Genomic DNA, 19006 nt, shown 5'->3' on the forward strand with positions numbered 1-19006 from the left:
TGCAGTCCATGACAGACATGGAAATATTTTTCAAGAGAGCTACCACAGCATGCATAGAATGAGTTCTGAAATGTAAGGCAAGGTCTTCCTTAGCAGACCACTACCCATTTGGTAATTTTAACTAAATTACTGTTATTCCAGATCTTTCAGCTATAAAGACAAGTAGCAGCAAAGAAATTAGTTTGGTTTTATTAAGTTTAGTCATATATAAGTGAAACTCTTCACACCAATTACATAAAAGACATTACAACAAATACATAGCAGGCTAAGAGGGGGGAGGTTTATCCTTTTGGAAGAAGAAAATGGTCTGCCTCAACCTAGGGCAATTAAAAGGAAAGGAGACAGACTGCTGCTAATGAGTGGAGAGGTCTTAGACATGTGGGTTAGGGCAATACAGGCTGGGTGAATAATGAATTGAGTAGCCCTGAGAAGGACTTGGGGGTGCTGGTGGCTGAGAGGCTGGACATGAGCCAGCCATGGGCACTCCCAGCCCAGAGAGCCACACGTGTGCTGGGCTGCATCCAGAGCAGGGTGGGCAGCAGGGCAGGGAGGGGATTCTGCCCCTCTGCTCTGCTCTGCTCAGACCCCACCTGCAGGGCTGCAGCAGCTCTGGGGCCCAGCATGGGAACAGCTTGGACCTGCTGGAGCAAGTCTAGAAGAGGCCACAAAAAATATTACAGGGATGGAACACATCTCCTGGAGGACAAGCTGAGAGAGTGGGATTGTTCAGCCTGTAAAAGAAAAAGTTTTGCGAACACTTTACTGCAGCCCTCCAGCACCTAAAAAGAAAGCTGGAGAGAGACATTTTACAAGAGCTTGTTGTGATAGGAGAAGAAGTAATTATGAAATTGCCTAAATGTATGAGATAGTCATGACCTTTTCTCTGTTGTATCTTTATAATTTCCCTTATTCAAAATACTACACTAAACTGCCACTTTTATATATATGTGTATCTTTGATATTGTGTTACCAAACACAAAATCTTTGGTTTTTCATTATACTGTTTTCTTTAATTTCTGTCTAGTTTTTAATCTAGCATCTTGTACAGTAGTTTACCTAACAGTATTTGACACAATGGAAACAGCAATTCCAGAACCAAAGTGTTTTACTGTGAGCTAGAAGAAACCACACCACTGAAACAGTAAAGCTAAAAGATAACCTGGGGAAACAGGTCCACTTAAACTGACTGTCAAGTGATCAAGTGAAAAAGTTGTCTCTGAAAACACACACAGATAAATTCCATCATATGCCTGTCATTTACAAAAATCAAATACATTTACCAGTGTCTGAAATCCAAAATTCAGGCACTCATAAGAAGGAGGTTCACACACTGAGGACTGTACATTGTCTTAGTATAAAAAAATTTTTCCTCTGAGCCTCTGAACAGACTTTACAGACTGCATATCTCTAACTATGTAGAATCAAGGGACAACAGTATTTCCAAAGTTGAAGACAATCATCTAACAGAAAGGTTGAAATTCCTTAATGAAATACCCTATGGGAATGGAAAGAAATTTAAATTAGAAAAATCTGTCTCATTTGAACATGACTTCTCACTGCCAAATCTTCCACAAGACTACAAGAGTGGCACAGGAACTAAACCCTTAGCCAAAGGACCTTGATGAACCTTTCAGTTTTATGAGTTTTTATTATGTACCTATTGTCTCTAGACCTTAAAAAAAATTCCAAAGTACACATTTATTTTACACTGCTATGGGTGTATGATTCCAAATAACTGTTTAACAATAGAGCAATTCTATTTCTACAGATGAGGTGATTTTAGAAACAGGACACTAAAACACATCTGTATCACCAGTCCCACAAAACATTGCTCCAGACTACCTCACAGAAAATACTTTTATACAGCTGCACCAGACACTTGGGACACAAGTGATTTAAGATTTGTTTAGGAGACGACTCTCTTCAACACACAATTGAGGGAGCAAAGGATGCATCTGAATCTCGAGGATGGCGGAAGAGCTTATGGCATACAATATTTGCAAGATACAAGAAGGTCAGTAACAATGACCTCTAACAAAAGAAGGCACAGTGAAATAGCATCACTGAAATAGCAGAAATTATTTGCCGGCTTAAAGAAAATACCATTAGCATTTTTATTTTCTTTCCTCATTCTATATATAACTTGAACTCAAGCATGAAAGGGGAAAAAACCCATCAAGTTGGGAGAAATGCTTTTTTAAATAACACTCTGACATAGTAAAAGAAGTCCTAAGTATTACATTTTGTTTTAAGAGTGATACTTTGGTGATTCAGGCTGAAGAATCTGCATGGTTTTGTTTGGTTTAAAGTGTGGAAGGAAAAAGTGGTTTTGGTGTCATTCCCTAGACATGCACACACACAAAATGTTCTTTTGTTCCTCCCCCTCCCTTCCTACACTAAATCTAGTTGTTATCACCTGTAAGCAAGAAGAAAGTACTCTGCCCTCTAAATGGCCTAAATACTTCAATATGATATACTCATGCAGAGTTAGTTTTTAGATATATATATAGTTGTGCAGAGCCAAGTTAATATTTAAGGCCCTTGGCATAAGTATTAGAGCTTGACTTAGAGATCAAAATACAGGACTGCAGCCATAGTAAATACTCTTCCTGATAACTCACTAAGCAGAAATACTTAAAGAGAAGTTACATGTATAGAGGTCACAAAGGTTGATAAAATTATGTCTTATAATTATATAATTATATATTATTCTGATGGCAGAAAGGCCTTTTGGATGAGGCTGAGAAAGATTAAAATCTTCTTTCACAGCCAAAGCAGTCAGACTGCATCTGTGTGTCTCTAAGAGCTCAATATTTTAATATATTCTTTATCCTTCTAATGGTCAAAACAATTGCAATTTGTCCATTACACAGATATATCAAATTTATTGAAATAAAACTGCTGCATGTAACAAATTATTTTTATCCAGCTAGAACACAATATATTTCACTGCACTGTGCTACCACAAAAAAAATCATACTGTGGTATAAAGGAAATTAAAGGAAATTTTAATCTTCAGGCAGGAAAATACATACTGAAAATAAATACCTCTCCTCTCTCTGAAAGAATGCAAGTTCTCCACTACACCCTTCCACACTAAAACACTTTATATATTCAGTGTTTGCCTGAATAAGTTTCAAGTAAAATCTTCTATAAACCATTAAGAAAAGCATATGTCAGTTTAAAGGAATGTACAGTAATAAAATAGTTCAAAATAGAGGGGAAAATAGAGAATAATACAGAATAAACAGATAAGGTACAGAAGGAGTTCTAGTCAAAATTAAAGAATACTTTCACCTTGCATGATGAAAGTAGATGAGAAGAGAGAGAGAGGCAAAGGCAACAAAATAGTTCTTTTGTTTTTAGCTGGTTAAGAGTGGTCTTTGCAGATTACTTTGTATACAAAAGTAAGTACAACATACTTTAGGAATTGCTCTGAAGATATAAATTGGGTATTTAAAATAATTTTTAATCATAGATTAAGGCTTGTGTCCACAAATCAGAGAGAAAGAGAAACAATTCTCACATAGAAACAGAATGAGAAGATTACTATCACAATATGTGCTGGAAAATTAGTGATTGTTGGGTCAATGTTGCAAGTCAAATAAACAGAAACATCTTTATGGAAGTTTGAGTTGACAAGGGTTCCATGTACTATATCTAATATTTTCTATTGTTATTCACCCAAGGGTTCCCTGCACTAGGTCTAATATTTTCTATTGTTAATTACCACTGGAATTGCTGGAATTTACCATCCTGGTGGTGTACGAAAATAAATGTTAAAATAAGCATGTGCACCCCTACTTATTTTAGTATTTGTTCCACTTATATAAGACCCTAGGTTTATACATACGATGCAAAACCTAAATATAAAAAACTTCTTGAGCATAAAAACTCTTTTCATATAAAGTAGTATTTTCCTATTTCTGATCATGACCAGTGTTCCAAGTCTAGTTTAACAGCATTTATAACTTAAATCCACTTCTCTCTGGATATAAAATCATTACAAAATGCAACAGTGCAAAAGTACATGAAATATTCAGTACAAAGGATCTATACATAATTCAGTGCCAAATTATCAAATATAATATCCATCTCTATTTGAGAAACTAACACTTCAACTCAATAAACTATTCTAAATTGTTTGAATATAACTTGCCTATTAATGAAGTGACCAGTCATTACTCAAAAGAAGATACATGCACATAAATTTTTTTAAATAATTCAAATTATTGATTAAATGTATTAGCTTGAGGTATCACTACCACCCGTGTCAATGGTGGTAAGCCTTGGCAATGCACATACAACAACTCTGGGCTCCACAGTGTTCACAGAATCTCAGACCTTATGGATCATCCAGTTCCAACACCCCTGCAGTCACCAGGGACAGCTTCCACTGGACCAGATGCTCAAAGCTCCATCCAACCTAGCCTTGAACCCTTTCAGGTATGAGGCATTCACAACTTTGCTGAGGAACACGTAGCAGTGCCTCACCACCCACACAGTAAAGAATTTCTTTCTAATAACTAATGTAAATCATAGAATCATAAAATGGATGGGACCTATAAGGATCATTGAGACCAGCTCCAGGCTCTGTACAGGACTCTCCAGTAATTACACCGTGTGCCCAAGAGCATTGTCCAAACACTTCCTGAACTCTGGCAGACTCAGTACTATGATCACTTCCATGGAGAGTCTGTGCCAGTGTGCAACCATTCTCTGGCTGAAGAAACTTTTTCTAATACCCAATCTAAACCTTCTCTTTAATCACATTTTTCTCTTGGGTCCTATAACTAGTCATCAGAGAGAAGAAATCAGTGTCAGTCCCTCTGTTTCCCTCTGTAAGGAAGCTGTAGACCATGATGGGTGACCCTCAGTCTCCTCCAGACCAACTGACCTCAGCTGCTCCTCATATGGCTCTTCCTCTATATCCTTCACCATCTTTGTAGCACTCCTTCAGACTCTCTCTAGTACTTTAATATCTTTCTTATACTGTAGTACCCAAAATTGCCCCCAGCATTTGAGGTGAGGCTGCCCCAGTGCAGTGCAGAGCAGGACAATCCCCTCCCTTGCCCAGCTGGCCATGCTGTGCCTGAAGCCCCCAGGATTCTGATTCTGTGACACACTTGACCCTCCTGGCTGCCAGGTCACACCGCTCATTCTGGTACCTACCCTCTTTCAGTTTAGAGAATCACAGAATAATCAAGCCTGAAAGAGGTCTTCAAGATCATCTGTTCAACAGCACAACAATTGTCACCTCTAAACCATACCCGTAAGTGTCACATTGAGAACATTTCCAGAAACGATGACTGTACTACCTCCTTGGGCAACTTATTCTCATGCTTATTCCACACTTGCAGTGAAAAAATATTGTCTAATATCTGATCTGAAGCTCCTCTGGCACAACTTGAGACCATTTATGCAGTTATAGAAAGCCATGAGGTCTCCCCTGAGCCTCCTCTTCTCCAAAATAAACAGCTCCAGATCCCTCAGCCTAAGGGTGCTCCAGTCCTCTGATTTCCTTGTGGCCCTCCTCTGGACCTAATTAAAATGGTCCACATCCTTCTTATGATGGGGGCCCCAGAGCTGGATGCAGGACTGCAGGTGGGGTCTCATGAGAATGGAGGGAGAATCATCACCTTGCCCTGCTGGCCACACTCCTTTCGATGCAGCCCACAAAAAAATTGGCTTTCTGGGCTGTCAATACACATTGACAAGTCATGTCCAGCATCTCATCTGCTGATCGTCCAAGACACCTCTGCAGGGCTCTTAATCCATTCTCCATTCAATCTGTGCCCATGTTTGGGATGGCCCTAACCCGTGTGTAGTACTTTATACTTTGCTTTGTTGACCCCCACGAGGTTTGCACTGGCCAGCGCTCAAGCCTGTCCAGGTCCCTCTGGTTGCCATCCCTTCCCTCCAGAGTGTCAGCTGTCCCACACAGCTTGGTGCTGTCAGTGACCTGAGGTGTGCTCAATCCCACTGCCCATGTCACCAACAGAGAAGGTAAAATGTGCTGGTCCCAGTATCGACCCCTGAAGAATGCCACAATGCCAGTCATCACTGATCTCCATGTGTTCACAGAGCAGTTGACTGGTCATCTTTTTGAGTGCAGCCATCCAGACAATTCCTTATCCACTGGGTAGGACATCCATCAGATCCATGTGTCCCCAGTTTAGAGATGAGGGTATCGTGTGGGACAGTATCAAATGCTTTGGAGAAGTCCAGGTAGATGACATCACTCACTCTGCCCTTATTAATCAAAACTGCCACTCAGTCACAGAAGGCCACCAAATTGGTCTGGCACAATTTCCCCTTGGTTTATGTTTGCCATCAACAATGACCTCCTTATTTTCCATGTGCCCCAGCACAGTTTCCAGGAGCATTCAACCAATGATCTTGCTGAGCACAGAGGTGAGACTGACTAACCTGTAGTTCTCCAGATACTTCTTTTTCCTTTTTTTAAAAATGAGGGTTATGTTTCCCCTTTTCAGTCACTGGAAACTTTAGTGAGTTGTCACAGTTTCAAAAATATGATAAATAGTGGCTTAGCCATTTTCTCCACCAATTCCCTCAGGACAGCTTGACACATCCCAGCAGGTCCCACGGACTCATGCACCTTCAGGTTCCTTAAATGGTCTCAAACCTGATCTTCTCCTACAGCCAGTGATTCTACATTCTATAGTGATAGCCACTGCTGTTCATAACCAGCAATACACAATCCTACATTGCCTTCTGCAATTCAGGCAGTGTTGGCTGGAGGACTTGTCAGTGAAGACTGAGAAAAAAAAGTAATTGAGTACTTTGGCCTTCTCCATACCCCAGGTAACCAAGTCTGCTTCCTTCTGGAGAGGACCCAAATTTTCTCTAGTTTTCCTTTTATCATTGACATACTGATGCCTTGTTGCCTTTGACAGCCCTCAGCAAGTTTAATTCTATCAGAGCTTTAGCTAATCTGATCTCCTAATGTGATCCCTGCTGGCTCACATAATCTCTCTGAATTCCCCCTAGGCTACTTTTCCCGGCTTCCACCCTCTGCAAGCTTATATTTTTGTGTCTGAATTTGTCCAGAAACTCCTTGTTCATCTTTGAAGGCCTCCTGGCACTTCTGTCTGACTTCTTCTTTGTTAGGATGCATTGCTTCTGACATAGAGATGACCCTTGAATATTAACCAGATTCTTGGGCCCGTCTTTCCTGTGCAAGTCTTTATCCCACAGTACTCTACCACTGTGTTGTCTCTTCAACAGCTCTCTGAGTGGCTGCAGTCTCCATGAGGGCCAGTTCTTGGGGACATAAGGCTGCTCCTATCTGTCTATAGAGGGCCTCACCCACTTGGTCTTCCTGTTCAGACCCCCACTGTAATGTCACCTGCCCTCCCTTTAGTCCTAATCTGTAAACTCACAGTTGGCTCTCCATCAACCATCAGGCAGAGCTCTGTGCACTCCAGCTGGCTGCTGACATAGAAGGCAACATCCTCTGCTTGTCTCCTCTGTCCATCTTTGTGAAACAGCCTCTATCATTCAATTCCAACACTCAGTCACAGGAGTCATCCCACAACATCTCTGCAACACTGGTAAGACCATAGCCCTGCAGGCATGCAGGGCTCCATTTTGTTTACTTTTCATGCTACGTGAATTAGCACAGAGGTACTTAAAATGGGTCATTGATGAAGGATTAAGCCAATTTACTAGCTTGAACATCTGGAATTCCTTTGTGCTGCTCTTCACGTGTTCTCCTGCTGACTTCTGGTCTCTCTGCAAGCTCTGGGCATCTCTTGCTGGCCCTGGGATCAAACTGGTAGGAGTAGAATGAACTGAGGTTCAGCAAAGGAGGAGGCTTTTGTCTAAAGCCCTCTTCACCAGCTTGGCAAGCCTATGACTGAGGATGCTCTTCCCCTCTGTGACAGATCAACCCCATCAGTCCACAGGAAACCAGGTGTCATGGACTGCTTCCATACAGATTTGAAATACTATATATAGTGCATATTAATAGTTTAAATTAGGAGTATCTAGAATTTGGCATAAGTGCATGTTTGGATGTTTAAAGAATGTCTAGTGATTTAAGAATGACTCTTGATTATGCAGTATTAGAAGGGATTTTTTTATTCACAGTGTTGATAATATTTTTATTGCTGGCCCACATTAGATTGATGAGAAGCCATACTGTTAGGAAAGGCCAAATCAGAAGTTCAAAGATTTACAAGTCTAGAAATAAGTAGGAATTACTGCATAAAATCCCAAAAAATAGTTGCAACTCTAGAATATATTCCCACTTGGAATACTCCTACTGCCACAATTTCACTTGTTGATAATAGGTCAATGCAGCAGCAATGAAAGAGAACTGAAAAAAAAACAATGGTAGGAGCAACTAGAATGTAGTGTACGAAAGAGTAAATCTACGTAAGACTTGATTGTCATTTAATATGTTTACAATTGCACATTTAATTCTTTACAGTTTGCCACACTACTGCTGTTTCGCAGGCTGTGACAACATAAATGGTTTGACTAGAATTTCAGTTTGTTCTCAGTGCTATCTCAGTCTTCATATTCCAACAACCATATTCTCCAGAGTTAACTTTATATAACAAAGACTGTATAGCACATGTCTTACAGTCACTTTGTACAGTAACGAGTGTAAAACATGTATCTTTAGAAAAGCAGAAATTCCAGTCAAGGAAATAACTGGGAAAGCATATTCACAAATAATTGGGAATGCAACATAGGCAGTAATTTAATTCTGAATATACCATATGTAAAGAAATGTGCTTTCTTATTTTCTCTATCAAATTTCTCATTCATTAAAATATTTGTATTTGAGCTGAAAACAAAAGAGTTTGATTTTATATGAGTTTTTTTTAAAAAAAAATCTCTTGTTTAGCAAATCTGATTTCAAAATCAGCTTCAGTACCAATTAGCCCTGGGGTTAGTCCAGATGGCAATTAGAAAATATACAAGTACAGAATTGTAACCGCAGATTTTGACATTATTTCCACCATTCAGGTCAGTCAGAATTTTAATAGCTATTAAAGCTACATTTCGTCATACATTATGAAAGTGAAACAAAACAGCTACAATTGCAGACATGATATATAATTTGTTGCTTTACTTAAGATGATTCTGTAATATCCTCTGCTCCTGCTTATTCACACCTGCTCTTTGAAAATAACTAGAAAATTTCCAGACACTTCCCTTGAAGTGTCACTTCTTTGTGTAGATTCACTGAGAACAAGCAAGCAGGGGAAAAAAAAATCTCAAAAACCCACTGTAAGTAGTGCTAATCACTTTGGAAAGTACACTTAACACATTGAATATACTTAAAAATTAGTTAGGAAGTTTATAAAAGCCACTAATTTAATACAGAAATGGGTAACTCTTCAGAGAAAATACCATACCTAATTTTAATAAAGAGGTTGAGACACTCATGTACATTACTTCATTATTCCACTGCAACATTTTTCAGAAAGTTTTAAGCAGCATGGAACAGACAGTGCTCACTTTAGGTTTTACTTCGCTATTTGCAAAATTAAAATGAAATAGCCATTGAAATCAAATTGAAATCTTATCCAGATCCTACTAAAATAATGAGCATGCTGCAACTGACTTCAAAGCATAAAGAATCAGGCCCTTCATTAGAAAGACTGGAGTAGGTTATCAGAAACTAGAGAACAGTGAATACTAAAATTAAATAGATATGATGTTGCCACTAAAAGAATGAATTTACAACCACTGTCCTAATTAAAACCACATTTTTAATATACTCTTATACATAACCAATCTGATAAAAGGTATCTGTAAAATTGAGCTAAATAGTCCACAATCATGTTTAAAATGTGAAGAAAACATGAAATTGTAGTACCTATATATTCATGTGCGGCACGAGACAGAATTTATACAACAGATCACAAACAAAATCCAAAATTGGTCAAAATCCAGGGAATAAACTGGCCTAATATGTTTTTCTGGATTGTTAAGAATGAGAAAAAAATTACTTGCTGGCAAATGTATTATTCTGCCAGTCATTGTAGCTTATGAAAATAATAACTTCCCCAAGAGAAGGAAAAACATAGAAGAAGGTAAGTATTCTACTTAGACTACTAAGAAAACTTAAAAATGAGATATTTTTAAACAAGTGTATGTACTTTATATTATTTAAAATAAAAAGCAAAATACAACATTTGAAACTGCTAGAAAGCCCTTTGTCAGATATCTGGCCAAGCAGTAACTGAGTGTTCTAGCAGATATCCCAAACTATTACCACCAAACATTTCCTGGAAAAACTATAATTTGAATAGTTTTATGACCCTTTGTGCAACTCAGAAGGTGAATGCCTGGAGTAAAAAAATAGGGGGGGAATAGATCATAAAAAAAGTATTTTTCACTTTTTTTTTCTTTCTCTGGTAAGTCTACTGTACAAATGGAAAAATTTATTTATAAACTACAGAAGCCATTAACATACCACTACTATCAACAGCATATGTAGTTTGGCATTTTATAGGTTTATCCTGATACATTTTTAATTGCTAAAAGTTTCACTGCCACATTTAGAGGAAGACTTTAACTGGGGCAGTTATGAGTTGCATTGCTCAGCCTGTGTGCTGGTAGACATTCTCAAATTTTCCAGTTCAGAAAATCACCAGGTTTGTAATCAGCTCCCTTCAGTGAGCACTTCTTAACATAAATTTGTGGGATTACACCCAGAATTTCTGTCTGTCCTATTTCAGCTGAGATAGGAGAACATTATTTTTATTCAGTCTTTTTATTCTCTACCATTTATTTTAATCAAACAACAATGACCAAAAAAAAAACAACAAGAAAAGAGCTTTCAGACTTCAAGTCAGGGCATGAAAATCTGAGCTTAACTCCATGACATTGGTCACTCTTCTGGATTTGGTATTAAATAAAGCACAGTTTGAACACATTTTGTCCATCTGGAATGGATTAGGCAAACTCTGGGTATACCTTATACCTTTTCCATCCTTTCACCCTCCCAGACTAAAATTTTTTGAACTAAATCAGAATACACATCTTGTAACTAACCACCTGTACACTAAGAGTCAACTAATGGCATCAGAAATTAAAAACAACAGCCCTTTTATTAATTAGAAAACATTCCACTCACACGTTGTGCTTGTTAATTAGCTGCAAATAACCTGCTGGTTGACATTTGCCATGCAATAAGCAGTTTTTCAGATTCACATTCTAGCTACTTTATTGTTCAACATGAGTTCCCTCAAATCCCACAGAGTCTATTTGATTCCCTTCAGCTACAAAATCTGGGAATAAAGTTTAAAGACAACTTTATACTCTCATCTACCCCTCAAAAAAAATCCAACCAACCAACCAAACAAAAAAGCACTCACAAAAACAATTCTCAGCCATTAGTGGACACCTGAACAATATTTCCAACCTTATCCCACTAACATGAGATGGGGAAAAAAAAACGCCTACCCAACAAGTTTATAACTGTCACAGAAAGAGGAATTACATAATACACCAAGGGATTTTATTAATTTCCAACTACTTCCTGTTTTCTTCTATTGCCTGTTTTATCTACTGATTTCTGTCACGTCACAGCCTACAGACTCTCACCTCTCAAAAAGACAGAAAATGGGGAACAGAGAATTCTTCACTGAGATCTTTGAGTAGGTTTCCCCCACACACAGAATGCACAGTGCTTGCAATCTTGGAACATGGCTCTAGACCCAGATTTATCTAAAGAGAATCATCTACACACAGATCACCGTTGTTACGCTGCATGTCTCAGTCACAATTTCTGTTTTATCAATCTCTCACCATTCCAAAGAATATGCCTTAGCAGAGATAGCAAAGACCCCCAACATGTTTTTGACACAGAAGTAAGAATATAAAAGCTATGACAGTGGTGCCATATTGAGCAACATGACTGATTCAGGGGTCAATAGCAGGTCTCTAAAAAGGAGTGTAAGGAATACATCCTCTATAGAAACCCTGGAATAAATATTCCTACGTGAAGCACTGTACACAACATAAAATGCCTCTCTTTCCTCAGTCTGCTGAGCAAAGACTTAAATTTTGCTTTCTAAACTAAAGGCTTCAATTATTAGACTTCAATTTTGTTTGGGTTTTTTCCCAAATACACAATTTTGAATATGCAGATACATTTTTAGCTCTTAGACCCCTTCCCTGAAAACAAAGATAAATAGGAATTTAGGGCTACTATTTGGAAAGCTGGCTCCTTACATTTTATATATCGCCAGAGACAGACACTAAGGGCAATCAATATATGCCTCTCTGCTTTTCAAACCTCTCCTTCAATCTTACACATGTGGTCACAAGAAAACCAAGTCAATGCACATTGTGATGATTTTTGCACAAAAATCAAATCAGGAAACAGTCTCCTGTGAGGGGCTCATCTCAAGGAACTGCAGTAGAAAAAGCTAAAAGGCTACACAAAAAACAAGGGTGAAAACTGCTTAATGGACTTCAGAGCTAAGCGAGTAAGAAACATGACACAGAATTACTGCTTGAAATTGGAGGAACTAGCCACAGGATAAGGATCCAAGACAAGGCTACATGAGAACAGAATGCTTTGGGTCTACAGATTTATTGGAAATTGGAAAGCTAGGAAATTGTGATCATGGAGCTTGATAAGAGTACCTTGTATAAAAGAGGAATCTTGCAATAATAACTTAAGAAGCCCAGAAGAAAAGTGGAAAATGCCTCAGAAAAGAATTATAACAATCTTGGACCTGCAGGAATAAAGGAATGTGCAGAGTCCTGGCTGGTTGGCCTCACCTCGCTACCAAATGCTCTAACTAGTACAGAACCTGAGGGAATGTTACTTACTATTACAGAAAAAAAATATATTACTAACCTATAGGAAACTGATATGCAAAAGGAAAAGAGTATCCATTAAGCAATTATTTTTATTAGGACTGTTATCTGGACAATGCAACTACAAAACCATCCCTGGATGCCTAAAAACTCTAATGTTATTTAAAAAAATTAAAGGCATGATTGTGGTCACTCTACACAGGTATGCAAAATGAAACAAGAAACGTTTTGTTCCTCTTGAGTATCTACAGCAATGTCAGAAACATTTCTGTTCTTAGATTGTGAACCACAAGAATTACAGGAGTTTAGAATTGCTGTCATTTAAATTTACTTTCCGTATCCTAAGAAAAACTGGCAGCACTAGCCTGCACATTGGATGCATCTCACAGACAAACGAAAGTGCCCCTTACCCATAAGGGCACATGAATGAGGAAGCTGATTGAAGCATTGTGAAATTAATCTTATGTATATGCAATAAACATAAACCAGTTCTGTAAAATTCTCTCCTTGAAAGAGTCAAAAAATCGACCACGTCACAATGCTAATGCCTCCTATATGAGCTTCAATAGTGTTGCTAGAGAAATGCTGCATACTCATACTGGTGTTAATGCCAACAGCAGCCATCACACTGCTTAGCTATACACCTACTTATTTAGTTACAAGTTAATTAGTTACAAGTACAGCAGTACCCAGCAAAAATACAAGTGTCTATTAAGAGAGAGCTCATTCACTGTCTCACAATATTAACATATACAAACCCACTTAGGACCCAGACAAATAGAAAAAATATACCATCTGAGGTACTGAGCATTTTTACTCTCATCAGTGAAAACTGCAAATTGAGGTGTATTAAAATTGATATTATATAAATTATTATCTTATGTCAAAAAAACCCCATCTTATAGCTCTGATTCTTTATTCAATCAAATAAAGATCCTTCCAACAGAGCACATAATTTCAGTGGCGCTGTGGAATTAATTATTGCTAAAGTAATAAACCCCTCGTGAACTTAACTCATGTGGATTTCAATCTGAATAAAAGATTTTTGTATTTCAAGGTATTTTAAGTCATGAATTTCAGAAGGTGTATCTACATAAAACCACACAGGTTTATAGTCTTAAAATTAAGTCTAGTAATTTTTCTGCAAGGAATGTTGCCATAAAAGCGCCCTAGCTGCAAAGAGATCTTAATGTTTTTGTCAAGCATAGTGAATTTGTTTTCCTTTTAAAATGTAAAATAAATTCATGGTGTGTGAACTACAACAGTACAAATACAACAGTAGATGACATTTCATTCAATCATTTTTGAGAAGCACTGTTTCCCTAAGTAATTGAGGTTTCAAATGTTTCTCTGTTTGAAACAATTGCATCTCACAGACTGGATTCTGTCCCTTTAGAGATACACACCTCAACTTCCCCCTGAAGCCTTCCTTTCTATGGCCCATCCAGTTTTTACTTGATCTACTAGCACACCAGGAGGCAAAGTAATCTTCCATCTCAGCAGCAAAACACTCCATTGCTGCAATGTTTAGAGAGTCAGCCACACACTGTTTGGATAAACAACTATTTAGTACCTGGACAAACAAAACTAATCCTCTTGAGCTACAGAGAAATGTAGCACTAGCGAACATTTCCAGTGTAAAGGAAAAACAAAAGGCCTTTTAAAAATTTTTTCACCTTCTCATGCCTGATACAAAGTGTAACCTAGAATCCAACCTTCTGGCCGTGCAGGTACATAGGAAAAGGAATAGTTGTGTTCATAATTCTGTTCACACCTAACGAAGGTGTTCTTCAGGAATATCACAATTCCTACTTCAGGATCTTTAAGATCAAGAGAAGGAAGCAACTGATCGAAACAGAAGAGGAGCTTATTTCAAAAATATAAGCAAAAATAAAATAATAGCTGTACACCATAGCTCTTAAGTTTTGTGGGTTTGCAATCTATTGAGACCCCATTTCTTAAAGAGTTTCTGAAGAAACAAAAAGAGGAAGCAGCCTACCAAGGAAAGCTAAAAAAACGAATCACCAAATAAGAACTAACTTCAAAAAGGCAAATTGATACCTCTACACTGGGGTGGGATGCACAAACCTCAAAATTTACACTGGCTTTTAAAATTAATTATCTGACTTTGTGCTAAAAAACAAGATTATCACATAATGATGCAAGAATACATAAACTAAATACAAGGGCTCTATCTTTATCAAAGTATTTGACATTAGACATGCAAGTTTTTCTCCTATTTTTATTTTTTGTAGTATGAAATTATTTTAAGGATTCACTAGGTCTATCTAAAGTCTTCATTAAAAAAAAGGTGGCATTGTCTTAACAGCATTACATCAATAATCAACCTCATAGTTCACATCTGTCTGCTTAGTATTTTACTTTCATCTGCCTCCAAGAACCCAACTTGCCCTATTCAGGATAAAACACTGAATTCTGACACCAAAATATATTCTCTTACAGCAAAAATGTAGGTGATACACAATATAAGGTAGGTCTTACTTAGATCAGTCTCTGGCCTGTATATTTTTAAGCAGCAAACAAGAAGTTTTCTGCAATTCCCTACCCATTTAGCAGACTGCAGGGCGGCTGCAGGACCATGACCAGACAGGCCCTTAGACCAGGCACACCAAACACAGGCAGGCTCTTGTCCAAAGACTGGTGGCTTAGTAGGCATGGCAACACCTCTGTGGGACTTTGGAGATCAGTTTGACATACCTCCACTCTAGTGAGGCTACCTGGTTTTAGCATACAGCTTACTTAGGATTCAAAAGTCTTTCTGCACTGGTCACCAGATACTCCTAGAAAATGTGCAGCCTTAATACTGTTTTTCCCAGATCAGACCATGACATTTTTGAAAGCAATATGAAGAGATAGCAAGGAAAAGCTGAAGTGCTGTCTTCAATTACATGGTTGAAGAGAATGACTCATTTACTTAAAACCTTTTCCCCACATTTCAGATAAAGACTGTTGTAGTTGCAAACTTAAATACTTAGATAGGACTCAGTAATATTTTCAAATACCTCGATACTTACTAAAAAATCTGGTTTTAATCAACACAAAACTATTCCTAATGTTGAATTGAAACTTTCCTACTTTCCATAAAATAGAAGTACACACAATGAGCAAAAAATTGATTCCAGTGTCAAAGTCAATAAAAATGTAATTACTCCGTACAAAGCAGAGCAGCATCATTGGGACAGATCCAGGAAACTGCTTTCAAAATACTATTGGAGGGGCTAAAAAGTATCCTAATTTTTGGTACTATAGGTTCAAATTCCTTTGGATAGATGTGGTCATTAAAGACCTTTCCAATACATTATGGGTTTAAAGAACCCTAGCTATATCCTTCTCTTTCTCATATAATACCTCAAATCTGGCTCATCAATGAAAGATAGACAAGAGAATGAAAACAAGTATATCAACATTTCAGTAATTCATTTAGAACTATTAAAGTAGTGGATTTCCATGTTTATATTAGTATAAATTTGTCCTTACTCATTCCAACCCCAAAAAGAACTATCAATTCTTCTTCTAACCTGATTCATTTTATCAGTAACAGCTGGGATAGCTAGCAGTTTCAGTAAAAGCCGGATTTATCCACTCAAATTGATTAGTGCAGCCCTTGTGATTATTTTAAAGAATTACAGTTATTATATAAATAAATGAATATAAGCATTTTGGTGTGAAAAAATTTATAACTGAACTTTATAATGGTAGGTATTACTAGCCTGCAAACACAACACTGAGGCACTTCGTTGATTTAAAATATAGGTATATTCTTAGAGGTTTAAACTTCTTAGAAGAAAACTAGGAAGTGATCAAATTTTTACATCCCTTTTAAAAGATAGTATACACATGCTACATACTTAGATAATTATAGCTCTGATAATAAAGAACTATAAAAAGTCCTCAGTATTTATTGTTTTTTGATGAAAAACACGATTTTAAATAGCTATTACTCACATTCTCTCAAAACTTGCTCCTTTTACACTTAGAGACTTGCAAGTTAACGCTGGCTTAAGCTTTTGTCTGGAAACACAGAACTATTTGGAACTACACTGGGAACATCCCACTCGAACATCCTACCACATCAGGGAAGCCAGTACACAGTACACGGTAATCAAACACATTAAAGTACAGCTGTGAAAGAAAACAATTGTAATTTGTAATGCCAGAATACCACCAAAAAAGTGTCAGGTTAGTCACCCGTAGCAGTAAAAATACAGAGCTGCCAACACAACTCACGCATATGTACATTGAGGAGCTTCAACTGACACGAACACACCACCCATGGATTACACTTCTTCACTCGCCTAAATTATACCAGTGAAAGTTTCATGTGTAGCAAAGCTGTGATCACGCATTCTGCTTCAAAAGTCCTAGTGAAGGAATTACTTATAGGCACAAAACTGATCACAAACAAAAGCTTTTGTGAAAAATTAAGACCTTAGAATGCAACTATTTTACTTTTCATTGCATTTGATTTATTTGTATTAGAGTTTAATCTTTTTTTTACACATCTTGAAATCTAAAGCTTTCTGAGTTACTCTAGCATTTAATCACTCTGATTTTTACTATGTACTATTTAAGATCATATGTAATTATATCTGAAATATGAATACAAAATACACACAAGTGATTCACTAGCTTCTATTTCCCCTCAAAAATAAAAATTTGTTCATTATGCAAAACAAAACCAAGAAAAAACACCATCTCCCTCAGGAAAAAAAAACAAACTTCTAAACAAATTTTATGCAAAATTATACAAAATATACATATTTTAATCAGTATTTCAATTTTTCTGCAGTGAATGCCATGATTCCAAAATAGCTTACATATAAAGCAGTACAGAATTTGTCCTGGAAAGCAGAAATCATAATTAAAAGATCCTAATCAAAATAAGAGTGGATGAACCTGCTGCTACTTAAACAAAAGTATCCTTAAATAACAGTGAGACTTATCTTCTATTAAAGTACAGTTGCCTACATCAAACTGCAAAAGTACAGACACAAATGTCTTTATCAGGATCACAAGATCACAGTGCAAGTTATGTTGAATTTATCACAGTAACAGTGAACTAGAAGCAAACAAATGGGCACAAATGCAGGCTTTCAAACTACTTATTAAAATTGTCAGTTCTCATCTTAATTAAGCATAATAAATCAAACCAACTACAAAGCAGAGTCTCATATTGCTGGAATCTGCAAGAACCTGTTTTCAGAGAAATACTATTACACTAGTTGAAATTCTGGCTTGAAATTCTTACAAAAACACTTTACATGGTTAACAATACATTGTTCATTCTGTTTTGTTCTCTGTGATTTTATTAATTCTTTTCAATTATTGAAGTATAAAATGTTCAATAGGATCCTTCTTTTCTACTGTAATACTTTGTATGGGCAATTATGAAGTGAAAACAACAGCAGAAGTAGATCTTATTTTTCTAAATTCTTAATCTAAACTTTAATAATCTGATATATTTAAGACAAACCATCTATCAATTTTCCTCCTTTTAAGGTTACCTACCAAGTATATTATTTTGTAACTAGCTTCTACACATATATATGCTAAGAACAAGAAAGCTACAAGAAATAAAATAAACACAATACTTATAATGACCATACCTAGTAATAAGAACCGCATTATCATGGTGGGCAATCCCATTTTCTGGAATGGTGTTTCCATCACTTTGGTGGGAGAGAATGGATTTCTGCCACTTACAGAAGCTATCGAGGGACTTGTCTGCATGGTGGTTTATCTCCAAGTTTGGCTGCAATACAACATGCATACCAGAAATGTTCCAAACAAATTACTAAGGTCAGTTGTTAAGCCTTTTGAAAACTAAAATGGGACTATAATTAGAAGCAGTGGTTTCTAGGAATAAAATCTTCTTGCCAAATTTTATTTCTGTAAAATCTGACCCCAAGTTCAGCTGTGTATTACTGAACAATCATTCTTTCTGCTCCAACTTTAATAATCATTTTGTCAATACAGAAAAAAAAATCAAAATACAGATCTAAAAACAAAACTGACATCCCCGAAGGTGTAATAATAGTCACCTGAAGTAAGAATACATATCTTTGAGATGATACGCGAGGAATATTCCTTTGAACTGCTTCATCTTGATTAAAGTAGTGAAAAATTACATGATAGGTTTTGTACTCAGAGGCAGCCACTTCAAGCTATAATT

The 19006-nt window shown here is 37.0% G+C and overlaps 1 protein-coding gene across 9 annotated transcripts in view; it reads right to left on the bottom strand.

Annotated features, from left to right (window-relative positions):
- Positions 1-19006, bottom strand: part of ADAMTS6 (ADAM metallopeptidase with thrombospondin type 1 motif 6) — a 146877-nt gene that overhangs the window by 107092 nt on the left and 20779 nt on the right. For all 9 annotated transcript variants that reach the window (XR_010352187.1, XR_010352188.1, XM_064403021.1 and 6 more), the window contains one exon: positions 18441-18586. Coding sequence is in view for 7 of the 9 variants with exons in the window: in XM_064403021.1 (XP_064259091.1) it covers positions 18441-18586 (146 nt within the window). In the remaining 2 variants the exon portion in view is untranslated. The remainder of the gene's footprint in view (positions 1-18440; positions 18587-19006) is intronic.

This window comes from Passer domesticus, chromosome Z, assembly GCF_036417665.1.
Source record: "Passer domesticus isolate bPasDom1 chromosome Z, bPasDom1.hap1, whole genome shotgun sequence".
NCBI lineage: Eukaryota > Metazoa > Chordata > Aves > Passeriformes > Passeridae > Passer > Passer domesticus.